General features: G+C 41.5%; 3 protein-coding genes across 3 annotated transcripts in view; 1 reads left to right on the plus strand and 2 right to left on the minus strand.

Annotated features, from left to right (window-relative positions):
• Nucleotides 1-35: 35 nt before the first annotated feature.
• Nucleotides 36-2,238, minus strand: LOC132449418 (parvalbumin beta-2). The gene is made up of 5 exons (XM_060041054.1): nt 2,086-2,238; nt 1,445-1,511; nt 1,209-1,341; nt 1,000-1,109; nt 36-477 (listed from the first exon to the last, which is right to left on the minus strand). Exons 2-5 carry the CDS (start codon nt 1,503-1,505, stop codon nt 452-454), a joined length of 330 nt encoding a protein of 109 aa, XP_059897037.1. The 5' UTR covers nt 1,506-1,511; nt 2,086-2,238; the 3' UTR covers nt 36-451.
• A 1,607-nt stretch (nt 2,239-3,845) lies between these two features.
• Nucleotides 3,846-6,240, minus strand: LOC132449411 (parvalbumin beta-1). Its single transcript, XM_060041041.1, has 5 exons — nt 6,143-6,240; nt 5,320-5,389; nt 4,871-5,003; nt 4,493-4,602; nt 3,846-4,134 (listed from the first exon to the last, which is right to left on the minus strand). The coding sequence occupies exons 2-5, from the start codon at nt 5,378-5,380 to the stop codon at nt 4,109-4,111; spliced, it is 330 nt and encodes a 109-aa protein (XP_059897024.1). The 5' UTR covers nt 5,381-5,389; nt 6,143-6,240; the 3' UTR covers nt 3,846-4,108.
• A 6,442-nt stretch (nt 6,241-12,682) lies between these two features.
• lmtk2 (lemur tyrosine kinase 2) overlaps nt 12,683-15,038 on the plus strand; it is a 36,648-nt gene continuing 34,292 nt past the window's right edge. Inside the window, exons 1-2 of the mRNA XM_060041286.1 lie at nt 12,683-12,884; nt 13,104-13,230. Coding sequence (XP_059897269.1) covers nt 13,131-13,230 — 100 coding nt within the window. The 5' untranslated portion in view covers nt 12,683-12,884; nt 13,104-13,130. The remainder of the gene's footprint in view (nt 12,885-13,103; nt 13,231-15,038) is intronic.

Consider the following 15,038-nt stretch of genomic DNA (forward strand, 5'->3'; position numbering starts at 1 on the left):
CATTTGACTTGGATTCATAGCAAGTTAAGAGCTCATGATGATTGAATTAGTTTTAATATTTAGGTGTCCGATTCATATCAAATGCAGTTATTGTGCAACATTTCCATGTTTGCTCCATACTAAGATAACTTATGAATACTATGGACTATAAATACTCTTGGTATCACTGTCTCAATTTACTAAGTGACCATTGAAAAATTATTTTATTATTTCTGTCGTTTCTGAAAAGTGCATAACAGATTTTACAATACATCAAAATTCATATTTAAGACATGAACACAACCAAGCTACATTCACAATCATAATTTTTCTTCTTCTTCTTCTGGACAGTTTGTTGCATAGGAGGAAATGTCTTACAAGCGAGTGTATAAAAATTCTGTATATTCAGATGAAGAGGGGGGAGGTCTCCGTGGCCTTGTTGTTTCATCAGAGCAGGTGTTGGTCAGTCTGTTTATGCCTTCACCATGGCAGCAAACTCTGCAAGGAGACAGAGAGCGAAATAGAGAGGGACAGAGAGAGAGACATAAAGAGGGGGGGAGAGAAAAAGAGGAGACATAGAAGGAAGGAGGGGGGGTTGATGGGGAGGAGTGAGGGGATGGGGAGGGGGGGGATGGACAGAGAGAAAGCCAGGGGTATAGAGTGGGGGGGGGAGAGGTGAGTGTAGTGAGAGAGAGAGAGAGGATGAGAGAGAGAGAGAGAGAGAGGAAATAGATGGAGAGACTGAGAGAGACGAGGAGAGAGAGAGAGAAGAGAGAAGAACTACTAGAGGGAGGAGAGGAGGGAGTGAGACTGAGAGAGGAAGGGAGAGGAGGAAGGGGAGAGAGTGAGCATCGAGAGTGAGAGCCACTGCAGAGAGCAGAGAGCGAGCAAGCATGAGACAGAGAGAGAGCAAGGGGAGTTTGAAATAGAGAAATTGGATACCATAACCTACAAGGCGCAAGGTATGTCTTCATGGGGCTGCTTGTAGATTATAGAATAAAGACAAAAATAAACCCCTACCATCAACTCCTATCTTGCCGTCCCCGTCGGAGTCTCCAGCCTTCAGGAAAGCCTTCGTCTCAGCATCGCTCAGCGCGCGTGCACTTGCGCTGAAGTTCTGCAGGAACAGCCTTTGATTGATCGAAGAGAGAGTAGAATTAGGTGTCAAGGTGACAAAGTGTGTATCATTTGTAGCTGATATACAATGCGTCTTAAACTGCCTTATTTACTTCAGCTCCTCCTCCTCAATGAAGTCGCTCTGGTCCTGGTCAATGATGGCGAAGGCCTTCTTGACGTCATCGAGGGACTTGCCGGCCAGACCGCAGGATTTGAAAAACTTTGTATGGTCAAATGAGCCGGCGGCTGTTGGAAATATAGCAAAACACTGTGAATCACACACATAAATGTACAGTAATGACTGAAACAAGTACTGAACATTTTTGGTTGTAGCAAAGAGGGGCGTTACATTTGCAGGCTTCCAGGGCTGCAGCAACTTCCGCATCCTTCAGAATTCCTGCGAATGCCATTTTGAGCTGTAAAAATAGAAATTTAACGAAAATAACTTTAATAACTCTTAGGGTTAGATTTCATTAAACATATTACATCCTTATCTCTTGTAAGCATCGGGCCAGTTTGAAAATAATAATAATAACCTATCATCAGGAATTCAATAGAAAATTATTGATTAATTGATATTTATATAGGCCTACATTGTATTCATCTTGTAAACTTGGAATATTTGAACAACTATTATTTTAAACAAACCAAAACCAAAATAACAACAAACAATTACAAAGACAAGTGTCAACATTGTTCCAAAACCAAAATTAAACCAGCATTTCACTTTTCGAACAAGGCAACCATCCCTAATGACTCCGTATATAATATATTGCAAGCAAAGGGCTCTTTTTGGACGGTGAGTTTCAAAGAGTCCGGCTTGATGGATCTGACACCGAGTCAGATTATGGGAGGTTTGGAGAGCGTACTAATCCATGGCATCTTGGGATCTGATTGCGAGTTCCTTCCGAAACAATGCAAAAAACCTTCTCATCTGAATGGCTGGCCAGCGTGGCTTGCAAAATCCCCAAATCCCAAATCTGAACTCACCTCTGGTAGGCCTTTTGCTTTGTACAGATGACAAACACTTCGACTGTAGTGGTCCTCCAGGCGTGTCTTTTGACCTTTTATACTTTTAGTGCATCGAAATCTGAGGCAGAGGATAACTGACACCGCAGTGAGGGGCTGGCAGAAGAATTCTACTGGCCAGTGCCTGGTCTATTTTGAGTTTCACAAAGAAGACACTTAAAAGGTGCGTTTAAAAAGTCGACAATATAGTCGAACCACAGGCTAATAATATATAGGCCTACACCGTGGAATGAGGTAGGCGTAGGGTTCTGATTGTTCGAGGGCGGGGGTTGATTTAGCCTTTGTCTTGTCAATTGTGCAGGTGAAGTGAAGAAAAGACATATCGAAGCTAATCAGAAAATTATTTTGAAATAAAACTTATATGATAAAAAAATAAATAAATTGATTGCTATAATTGGTAGGCCTTGGTGAATGTCATTGTCTCAAGTCAGTGTGCCATAATTATTTTACAGCAAGACATTTACGGAGGAACACTGGCAGGTGTTGCTCCATAAATGTGACCCTTGACATCCTAATTGAAATTAAATGAATCATATTTCAACTCTTCAAATCACCATAAAACCCAGAAGACGCACAAGATGGCGACTTAACATTCTAGTATAGCTCCTTTTAAGATAGAAATTGAATTTGGGTCAACCCTAACGTTTTCATTGGTGTCTTAGATGTCTAATTGTAGTTGTATTGTAATTGTAATTGTAGTAATTGTAGTCTCTCTCTCTCTCTCTCTCTCTCTCTCTCTCTCTCTCTCTCGCTCTCCCTCTCTCTAATAGCATATAATAAGCATATCATTTTAGCATTTATGTTGAAAGATAAGCTGTTTACGGTGGACACGTTTGTTAAGCACAAAGTGTCCCAAATGAGTCCAACAAGCTCATCTGAACACAAACGAGAATTGCTGCATAGCTTCAGCCTGCTTGAGTAGGTGGACCTACGGATACAACCATGGGCTATTCATAGTTACCCCTCGGCCATCTGCTTGCCACAGCAATATGTCCCACTGACCGTGCAGAGAGAGAGAGAGAGAGAGAGAGAGAGAGAGAGAGAGAGAGAGAGAGAGAGAGAGAGAGAGAGAGAGAGAGAGAGAGAGAGAGGGGGAAGGCAGAGAGGAGGAGAGCGAGAGAGGGCTAGATAGAGAGAGAGGGGAAGGGCGGAAAGAGGGCGGAAGATAGAGAAGTAGAGGGAGAGAGAGATCGATATTGGAAGGGAAGAGGGTGGAGAGAGAGAGAGAGAGAGAGAAGAGAAAGAGATAGTAAGATAGAAGGATTGAGAGGGGAGATGAAATTTGGGTCAGTTTAGCTCGCGAGGTAGAGCAGTTGTCTTGTAACCGATAGGTTGCTAGTTCAATCCCCAGCTCCGCCTAGCTGAGTGTCAATGAGTCCCTGAGCAAGACACTTAACCCTAACTGCTCCTGACGAGCTGGCTGTCGCCTTGCATGGTTGACTCTGTCGTCGGTGTGTCAATGTGTGTATTAACCGATGTAAGTCGCTATGGATAAAAGTGTCTGCCAAATGCCCTAAATGTAATTGTAAAGAGAGAGAGAATAAGAAAGAGATGCCTGTAAAGAGGAGGCAGCGGAGGAGAAAGAGAGAGCTGGAGCTCAAGCCCTAACTGTGTTCAATGTGTGACCCCTATCCAGCCTTCGCCCCCACATGGGTCTTCCCCATTTCACTCTGACATCCATCCCCATTCATCTCATAGCAAGAAGAGCTGACAAGCAGGGATTTACGACAAAAGAGCATTTATTCCTGGTTTTTCACTCTTCCTCAAAAGTGCAGATAAGTTTGTACATTTGCACAGGTCAATTCCAGAACATTTAACACATGCGAGTAACATTAACATTACACGATGTGTTAGATGTTGAGAAAAAGTCCGCAGGCAATTCATAAATAAGATATAAAAAATATTCTTTCAGCTGATGGTTACTGAGTCTTGCAGGGAGTGCGCGGTTCCGTGTAGAGTTGTTGTGATGTTGGTCAATGGAGATTTATGCCTTCACAAGGGTGACAAACTCTGTGGGGATAAGGGAGATGGTATAAAACATTAGTATCGAGCCGAGATTAAGTGCAAATTCAGGTTGCTTTAGGGAATGTATGAATAATTCTTTATTAACTATTTATAAACCAGCAATAATTGTCCTCAATTTAGAATAGGGAAGTATTTAATTTGCTGAATCCTCAAACAATGAGTGCATCAATTTAGCAAACAATGTTGTCCTGGTTGTTGTTTGAATTTTTTAGAATGCATTAGTGTTCTGAGGTGTAGCTTGGGTTTAGAGTTAGACCTTGCTATGACATGAAGCTCAATCCGAATCTCGTCTCATGAGGTGAACCAATGTGTGATGTGATGCTCAAGTCTGAAAAGTACTGACCATCAACTCCGATCATGCCATCACCATCAACGTCACCAGCGGCGAGGAAGGCCTTGGTCTCAGCAGCGGTGAGTTCCCTTGCTCCGGCGCCGAAGGTCTGCAGGAAGAGCCTTAAGAAAGAGGAAATGTTGATGAGGAACAGAAATGTGTTTCCTAATGAATATGTCATATATATCAAAAGCTTTAGCAGTGAAACTCTGAAGCAAAAGTATATGTATCTTTTATTATCTTTTTAATAATACAATTATTATAGAAGCCTTTAAACCTACTTTAAAGAAGGGCGGTATCACACAATGACTTTTATAAGGAAAGATATCTAAAGGTAATTTAATGGTGTAGTAGCCTAGCTATTTTAAGTGTGAAAAGAATTAGTCATACTTAAGCTCATCCTCCTCAATGAAGCCGCTCTGGTCCTGGTCAATGACGAAGAAAGCCTTCTTGACTTCCTCGTGGGACTTGGCGGCCAGACCGCATGCCTTGAAGAAGGTCTTGTAGTTGAAGGAGTCAGCAGCTGCGTGAAAACATTTTTTAGAATCACTGTGAGAGTGCAGAAGAGCTCCGAAGAACAACCAAAATGAATTGAAAGGATGTGAAGACTTATTGTGGCTTTCCGTCATCAGTAAAACGTGAGACGCCGCAGTAGGCTATGCCAGAGAGTCAATCTATTATTGTATGCCACTTCCCCATTCAATTCCAATGTATTGTTTGACCAAATATTGATATGCAATTGATAAAAAAAAATGTGTTTGAAGTCTTAGGAATACACTAGGCTGAAACGTGGATATTGTGTGTATTATTTGTTATTCGTCCCCCCCACCCCCGCTTACCTGCGCAGGCGGCGAGGGCGGCCTTGACGTCAGCGTCAGCGAGTACTCCAGCGAAGGACATTTTTTCTATCTTTGAGAAGAGAGAGAGAAGATAGTGTTGGAAGCATAAAATATTAGGCCTGTTTGCATCGAAAACCATATTATCAATGCTTCTTTAGGCCAACCATGTAATGACGTTATATAGGAATATATGGAGCAACGCGTATATTGAGCAATATTTGAGTAATCTCATCCTGAAAATAACACTTCCATCAACGGCAGTAAACCGCACATTATTAAATACATGAAGGCCTATTTAAACCAAGATAGAAGCCTTATACTATGATACAAGGCATGTTTATAAACGCAAGAGAAGTGTTAGCTCAGTGCATATTTTAACTACAGCCTGAATTGATCTATTAATATTTGAACATCCAATCAGAGGCCAAATTGGGTAAATCCACAACAAGACCCATAGTGATGCACTCTAGTCAGCAAGAGTAAATCAATGCGATGGACGACCAAGGCGAAACCATGCTTAGTTCGTTTGTAAAGAACACAACTCTTTACAATAGGCCTAACTAATTCCCCCAGCCTACAGACTGTTAATGAACGTGTTATCCAAAAAATAAAAATAAATCCTCAGAAAAGCCTCATTTCAATTCCTTTCAACCCGAGGTGTCCATTGATCCATCTTATGATTTTGGGTTCCATTTGTTTTCTATGGTAGTCCACCACGGAAAAGGTCCCATTATCGGAATTCCCCAGCTCCCAATGTAAAGCTGCTGGCAGGAACCGATCGACCCGCGGTCAAAGAGGAGACCGCGCATCTCCCTAAACTCACCTTTTTGCGCTGCGTTGAAGCGAGTGAAAACCAAGTGGAGCTCAAGTGTTGACCAAGTGCCTCGCACCCTCGTCTTATATAGCTCCAGGAACGCCATTTACAGAGGATTGGAGTCCTGGAATCGGATACCAAGATGCATCGGTTTCGAAAAAAATGTGCCTCGTTGCCTTAAGTTATTTTTAGGCCAAATGAGGATGCGACCATGAATGCCTATAGCTAGACCTGTTGCATTGCTGCTCCCTTGGAACTGAACTGGTGATATCTAAGTCAAAAGGTCTGTTGCGGTATTCAATAAAACACGTATAATGTGTATATATTTTGCATAAGGAGGAAGATATAAACTAATGTTGTCCTAATATATGGAGTACAAAGCTGGTTGAACTCATGCGTTACGGAGACATTCTGAAAGGACGAGTCATGTTAACTATATTTGAATATCCTATAGGCCTACCACACGGTAGGCCTATAGGATATTTCTGGGTTTGAGCCTTTTGGTCCAGGCACAAACATAGGACAGTTAGGCATTGCGACAATTACTATTTAAGACATAGGCCTACATACCAAGATCTGAAACGGCATAGGCCTAGTCTGCCTTGAAAGCATGAGGTGACACTTTATTTTGCTGGCCCGTGCTTTTCTAGCATGGGGTTGATCAAATTACTTGATCGGCCACATATTTCTACGGTTCGGGGTATCATATATGTATGTCGCCAATGAATCGGGTTGCAAGCGAACCGTATGCCCTGTGCCAGCTGCCTCTGAACCATACACGAAAACGAGCCAACTCAGTATATTCCCTTTACAGTCTATTTGTGTGTGGCAGGAACTCTGCGTGCGTCAGTGCGTGATATCCGGCGTGAACAAGTAAGCAATATGTTGGTCACACACGATTGCATTACGAAAACTTGCAGCAAGGGACCTTATATTAAAAGAAACACAAGGTCATATGTTCATATGTTGTAATATTGAGTTCGATTGGCTCTAGGCAATACAGTAGCTTACAGTAGACCACATTAAACATGCATTGCACATTCTGGCATACTTGAGCCACTAATAAGCTCAATACATCGAGTAGATCCAGATGCTTAATAGGCCTGTTCATTTTATTTTTTCTTATTGTTCTTATTATTTGTTCATCCTTTACCATACCTTAATAGCCTATACTAATTACAAAGACTTGAGACATTAGGGCATATTTGGTTAGCAGTGTTTAATTGCTTATTATTTCAAATATGTCCAGTAGAAGGCGGTAGTAACCCGAATGTGCCCAACTTGACGCCAACGCCTTACATTGTGCAACCAACACATTTTTACATGCAGTGAGGGTTTACTCACTTAAGCCAAATCACTTACTTTGAATGTCGGTCTCTGTTGAGCCTCAAATGATGCATTTACGGGTTATAACTGTCGACAACGTGTAGGCCTAATCTAATTAGGGCTACGTTAATTTCAGGATTCACGGGGACATGACTTTTATTTTGGTTTAGAGTCACATTTATTTACCCGGTGTTGCTTTGCTCATTGGAAAAAAAGTCATGTTTAGGAACGTTTACGAGAATTGTATTGATCTTTAAAGTAAACCAAATAAAATCAACCACATACAAATTAGAATTGGCCCTCCAATGTATTGCGTAATATTTATAAAATTCTTAAAAGAACAAAACAAGTGGCAAGTAAGGGAAATGAATAGACCTAAAGGAAGGCAGAATGAATACAATTTCTACTGATCTATTTCAGGAGAGCACAGAAGAGAAGAGACAGGTGAATCAATCAGTGCTTTTAATAACAAAATAATTATGCTCACACACACACACACACACACACACACACACACACACACACACACACACACACACACACACACACACACACACACACACACACACACACACACACACACACACACACACACAAACACACACTGGGCATGCTTTAATGCCTTCGACGTACTTAGCATGAAGATGAAGAGTTTAACCTGTCCACATGCACTTTTCACATGCACATATTATCTGTTCACAGAAGAGGAGCTCCCGGTCAGGAATATGGGGTCCGCCCTAAGTCACTCCGCCAGGCCCAGCCCACCAACTCCCAACCCCATTGTTGGCCTCGGGTACTGCAATACCCATAGCGTCAAACAGGCACAAACAAACCCACAAACAATCACGCCCACACAGACGCACAAATGCGTACTCAATCTACATGCAGAATACATTTTATTTGTCCTTAGCTATTTTGTACACAACTTTAAACATCCCGTTACCTTTGCCCCTTTCAGCATGAAGGGGTGGACAGCTCTCCTCCTGCTTCTATCTTTCCAATCATACCCCCTCCTGCATCCAGTAGCAACAACACAATGGCTGACAGCTGCCCATACCTGCCATTCTAATCTTGCCGTCTCCGTCCTTATCTCCAGCAGCCAACAGGGCCCTGGACCGTCAGCACCGTCAGGAGAAGTTTTGCAAGAAGACCCTTGTGAGCGGAGGACACACAGACACCTGAGGTAACAATTCATACTTCCGCAGTTCTGATGGCATTAGCTTTGTTTTAACGTACAATATGTGCTAAACATTTCCCCCCTACCTCCCTGTTTTAATCTCATCTGCCTTTGCCTCTCGCATGGAGGTCTATTCAAGCGGCTTACAACTGGATACTAAAAGCACAAACACAGACGCATTGCACGCACAAACACACACGTGTACACAAACAATGGACACGCTCGCACACATACACACAGGAAGGCACATGCACACGCATGCCCACACAAACACACTCAAAAACTCACGCATCACAAACTCACACACACTCATGCTCATGCATACACTCGCATATACGCAGTCAAACACACACACACACACACACACACACACACACACACACACACACACACACACACACACACACACACACACACACACACACACACACACACACACACAAGCGGACACACACAAACACAAGCAAGCCTACACACACAAACACACACACACAAATACACACACACACATTAAGTGTCAGAATTATTAACTTAAGACTTTTGTTACCTGCCAGAGCTATTGGCTATAACATTGTTTATAACCCTGAATCTCCTCTACCTGCCAAATGGTCAAATCTACATCATATGGTTCAATTTGGAACCTGCACACAGTCCCTGCATCCTCCCATAACACTCCAAGTCCTAAATACCCAAATCACCCAATCCCTAAACCAAACCAAATCTGCAAATGACCAAATGTCTCAAAAGAATGCAAACACACACACACACACACACACACACACACACACACACACACACACACACACACACACACACACACACACACACACACACACACACACACACACACACACACACACACACACACCCCTTACTTAAGCTCCTCCTCCTCAATGTATCAGCTCTTGCCCTGGTCTAGTACGGTAAAGACACGCTCTCCAGTGTCCTCCGCAGAGCGGCTCAGACCCACTTGGTCAAAGGGGGGCTGAGTCCAAGGAAAACAATATAAGGGGAGAGAGGGGGAAGGGGGGGGGGATATATCATAATAAGAATGAGGAAATGAGAGAGAGAGATAAAGAGGATAAGGGATAAGGATAGAGGGGTAGAGTGTGAGTTAAGGAGAGAGATAAGGAGAAGGGTGAGAAGGAAGAGAAATAAGGATATGGTGAGAGTGAAAGAGAGGATGACAGAGAGAGAGAGAGAAAGAGAGAGAGAGAGAGAGAGAGAGAGAGAGAGTGACAGACAGACAGACAAGAAAGATAGTAAATCAAAGAAGACAGAGGGACAAAGTCAGTGACAGAGATAATACAGTCAGTGCATTTACATGACACTCTAGAAAATCAAATTATTGGCTTAGTCCGACTATGTTTGGATTATTAAGATGCATGTATACACGTGAGTCTGACTAAAGTCGAATCGATTCGGGTTACTCATAGTCTGATTAAGACCCCTAGATTATTCGATTGATAGTCGCATTAAGTGTGCATGTATACGTCCAATTCGATTGGAATCAGATGATGCTTTCTGTGCATGCTTGAGCTCTTTTCCCGGGACCGTGAGCGGGAAGTATAAGGAGACGATGCTCGTGTTGTTGTCGCCGTCGAAAAACAAGAAACTGAGATTTATTTAAAAGTTGGCGAAGAAGATGGTGGAAGCCGGTGTCGTGCCAATGTAGTTATCCCCTATAAGAATTGTATCATCATCAACATGCATTCAGGACACAATACACTTCTGTTGCGAGAGTAGCGTATGTGTGTGCGAGAGAATGGCAGTGTGTATGTGAGTGACCTCAGCGAGTCAGTGGACAAGCGAGGAGATCGAGCGGTAGCGTGTGTCAGTTTAGTGAATGAATGAGTCCGGTTCTGTCTTTGCAAACATGTACTGTAAAGTTAGTGGAAGTACGAATAAAGGACCCAGTCCGTCAAGAATCGGTGGCCGCTCATTCCGACCTATAAACAGCCTGTCAAAGTGAAGGGTGTTACCCCTCAGAGAACATCGGCCCTGGAGGAAAGGTCTCTCCTGTGCTCCTCGACTACGGTGAAGGAGCCGACAGCAGGATAGGTTTAACACTTCGATTTCACCCAAGGCTGAATTAAAAGTGCATGTTTTTCTAAATGTTGGTCATCCACAAGGTAGTAACATCGGGCACATCTGTCAAAATACAGATTTTGATCTTAACGATCTTCATTCATTGCGCCGCGGCCAAACTGACTAGGATATTCTGATATTATGAATCTTAAAGACTGCGTTGGGTTCTCAGACTCTCTGGTACTTCAGCAACAAGTAAAGATTAGTAGTGGGGGTTATCTCTGCAATGGTTGAGAAGGAATTGGGGGAAAGGAACTTTGGCTTTGACTCTCTGAACTCCAGATTGAAACACGACATGAGGGGAAAGGGATTGTTGCCTTATGCCGACTCCCGGAGGAGCTGCTCCGCCGCCGGAGGAGTCTGCATACGACCGAGAGGTCAGAACAATGGAGCGTCGGAGAAATGACATAGACCCGAAGTGAACTGACAGCTGTCTTCTGAAAACACCTTTTTCGAATGCCGCCTGAGTTTGTTGTTGCTAGTGACGTCAAGAGGTCAGCCGGTGGCTCTATTAGTTGAAATGGGTATCGTACCAGGGCATGACATGCTTGGGCCAATGAATCGATTTTCTCACCACTATGTATACTCTGACAATTGCAGTTGTCCAATTGAGGAGCATAGTCGAACTATGGCTTTCGTCGGATTAGGCTGTGCTAAACGTACCGACTCAGTGCGGCGTCAGTACTTTATATGCAGAGTCATAATCGGATAAATAAACAAATAAGACCTCAACAGGACTTGTAAAATGCATGTAAACACCTTTAACCGATCTACTTCGCACAAAATCGGCACATGTACTATTGAAATCGGATAAATCTCACCAACACACATATAAAAACAAAGTGTGGATTTAAAAGTTGAATTAAATGAACACAGGTGTTTGTCTAAAACTCTTTCAAAACTCTTATAGACCAATAGAATGAGTTTTTTATCCAAAATATCATAAATTGACTCTTGAGCATATTGGGATAATAACCAATCGCAATTAATCCTCCCTGTGATGATCCAAAATATAAATCCGCAAAAAGTAAAAAAAACAACCTTAGCGTGTCTCTCCTGGTACTCCTTGACGTCTGAGGTGCAGCTCTCTCTCTGTTTCTCAGCTGATGAAGCTTGTTGCCTGCCAGCTGACACCCCTGCCTTGTTCCTTTGTGATCCACAGAGCAGAACACAACCTGACATCTCTGTCCTGAAGCCCAGAGAGACTTGCCTGCCTTGCCAGCATCCTCCTCCCCTCCCCATCACCTCATCAAATGGAAGAAACTGTTCTGACTCCTGACACAGTTGCAGGCATATACAAAAAAAGGCCAAATTAATAATATTAACAATACTGTTAATATTAATAATAATAATTAAAAGAATCATAACTTGATTAATTTAATATATTATCATTACTATTAATAAATATGTATTAATATAATACATTTGGATAAATTGTTTCATTTTTAATGGTTGTTTAATTTTCATACATTTATTTATTCATCTTACACTGTTTTCAAATATTGATGGAAAATGTAGGTCTTTTATTTTATTTTATTACACTTTATACTAATTCAGTTATTAAATTCAATATGAATCCCCTTATTAGTTCAAACTAAGTGCAAAATGTTATCTTTTTGCAGCATAAAGGGAATTCCACTTTGAATGAGCTTGCCCACATTTGTATGTAAATTTGTGTTAACGTGGAATTTGCACATGAGCCTTAAAGGAATGTTCTTCACAAAATCCCAAATGATTACATAATAAATAACTATCATATGCATTGGCTACTATCACTTAGATACCTGGCTCCCAGTTCAAAATAATTGCCTCATATACTTCGATTATAGCAATATACTGTGTTAATAAAATTATACACTGTTCTATTAATGGTGCTATCCATTTGTGTGTGGCAACTGTGTGAGGCACTGTAGATGGTGATTGAATTAAATGCATGGTGGCAGCCTCCTGTGCTTACGCCCTCATTCCAGAACGTGACGTCGAAAAAGAACATGGCGCTCTGGAGGAAAGGTGTTCCTTGACAGTTAACGATATTGATCAATAATTTTCTGGTTTCAGTATGGATATCTACATGACTTAACCCGTACACATCGAACTATGATATGCGGCAAATGTTACGGTTCATGTTCTCTTTTTATGGACGAGGACACTGTAAATCTGGTAGGGGTTTTGCTAACGTTAGCTGAACCTGTTAGCGTCGGGATGCTAGCCGAAGCTAACATGCTAATGGGTTATTGCTAAAGAGGCAGACAATATGCTTGCGCTGCGCGTTTGTTTATCCCGACATTTATTACTATGATACTGGAAGCCAATGAACCAAACGTATTATTTAAATAGTTGTAAGTCATTTATCCATTTTGACAACTGTTCTGTGGCTAGCGTCTGTTAGTGAGCTAAGCTAGAAGGATGGAGAATCGTCATGGACTTGTTTTGGTTGTCGGTGGGATCCTTCTCTCGGAGCTGTTACTGTGTCAAGGTGCCCCTATACAGTACTTCCACAGATCAGGTGAGACATCTGTTTTTCATTAATACGATGCATCAATATTATTTAAAAATGCTGTTTTCTGTCCACGTCAACAGGCAACCCCCGTGTGATAGCGCCTGGCTAGCTTGGTTTGTAGATGCTGTGTGCTAGCTTCAGGTTCACCTGCTGGCAAATGCTTATAGCAGGTCCTTGGGCTTAGTTTAGCTGTTGTGCTAATGTTTAGCTTATAGGATGCTAGCAGGTCGTCAACCAATGCAACGAACCAGAACTACCTGTCCCGAAGCTGACTGGTATCCACTGTCTTCTCTAAAATATTTGTTTCCCTACCAAGCCCATAATAGTCATAACAATCATATGACCAGCCTGGTACAAGTGGCTAAGCCTACTGGCAGACTGACAAGCAATATGACGTTTGTCTGAGTAATAGTTCAGTAGGAATGCCTAGGTGGCCTTTTACCTGTGCCCAGTCAAAGCATCTGTCGAAGTTTACAGTCAACAACAGAATCCTATCAGCATGGAAACACAACCCTTTTCTTTGATAATGGCAACCAAAATAAAAACGGTAGACCATATAATGGGGGCATTCATTCATTTATTATGAGTAAATATGTGATAACAGACACCTGTACCCACAAAGAGCATCAGGTTTGGGGGCTCACTTTTGATGAATTACACTTTTTCTACACGTAAGGCTAGAATAGAATGGCCTCTGTCCCAAATTTTGAAGTGAATGACATCTTGGTGATTGGCCGTGATATGTAACCATAACACATACCTGTCTTATCAGCACAAGTCAATGATTTAACAGTTAGTTGTATGGAAACCTATTATTTTTTGTACTTTTGATGGAGTGTAGTTCTTGAGTGCACATAATGATGCAGGATTTATATTCAATGTTTGAACACAACAATAGCCTCGAGGTGATGGTTGGTTGCACGCACACACACTTTAAAACATTGAATGCACATGGATCTGACCAGATTAAATCCAGAATAATGAGTGGGATACAGCCTGTAATAATCGTCATCCAATAACTATCTTCGTGTGGAACCCTTTGCGTTTCTGAACTTTGAGGCATTGGTTAGCTACTGTTTTACAAAGTATAACAATCATTGACAGAACTTGGGTATTGTGTCCTTTAGTGTTAATGTCAAAGTATGTATTGGTCATTTAAATTTATATTAGTAAAGAAAATTGCAATATATTACATGCATGTATGTTGTAGGCTGGAACAAAATAGGCAATATAATGGCTTGATATATATAATTAGTCTTATTAGCTGTTAATTAAACTCAAACCTGAACCTTATCAGTTCAATGCGGATAGCTAGTTCTTGTTGCTTTTTTCCAAACATGATGATATTATTATTACTATTTTGTAATTTTTTGCAGATGCATTTATCCAACAATTGGGAATTCAGTTTCAGGCAATTTACGAACCATCAGGGTAAAGGCTAACATTATGAATCTGACGTTTTGTTACAGACCTATGCTTGGAAAAATATGTGGATGGCTGGGTTGGCACTTTCAAAAAAATACTTTGGATACCGAATAACCGATCGGTTATCTAGTTGGCAGTATGTATGCTATAACTTATGTCAAATTTCCTCAGCATGTCATTCAAATTATTTGCCTCTGTGTATTGTTTATTGGATTCATATTGGCTACTACCGTGACAGATTGTAATGTGTATATACAGGACTTATCTAAGTTATCTGTTAATGTCATAGCATTTAAAGTATCCTACATAGAACTAGGCTCATTTAAACTGAGATTTAAAATGCATAGAAATGAGGCAAAAAAAAGACCTAAACTCTTGCTCTGTGATTA

Source organism: Gadus macrocephalus, chromosome 2 (genome assembly GCF_031168955.1).
Source record: "Gadus macrocephalus chromosome 2, ASM3116895v1".
In the NCBI taxonomy this organism is placed as follows: Eukaryota; Metazoa; Chordata; class Actinopteri; order Gadiformes; family Gadidae; genus Gadus; species Gadus macrocephalus.

Bases quoted from the DNA above. Each gene is read 5' to 3' on its own strand.
- LOC132449418 (XM_060041054.1), bottom strand. From the start codon at position 1,505: ATGGCATTCGCAGGAATTCTGAAGGATGCGGAAGTTGCTGCAGCCCTG. The intron at 1,342-1,444 runs GTAACGCCCCTC...TATTTCCAACAG, and splicing joins AGCCCTGGAAGCCTGCAAAT to CCGCCGGCTCATTTGACCAT. The intron at 1,110-1,208 runs GTAAATAAGGCA...GATCAATCAAAG, and splicing joins ATTGAGGAGGAGGAGCTGAA to GCTGTTCCTGCAGAACTTCA.
- LOC132449411 (XM_060041041.1), bottom strand. From the start codon at position 5,380: ATGTCCTTCGCTGGAGTACTCGCTGACGCTGACGTCAAGGCCGCCCTC. The intron at 4,603-4,870 runs GTATGACTAATT...CTCTTTCTTAAG, and splicing joins ATTGAGGAGGATGAGCTTAA to GCTCTTCCTGCAGACCTTCG. The intron at 4,135-4,492 runs GTCAGTACTTTT...TTATCCCCACAG, and splicing joins TGGCATGATCGGAGTTGATG to AGTTTGTCACCCTTGTGAAG.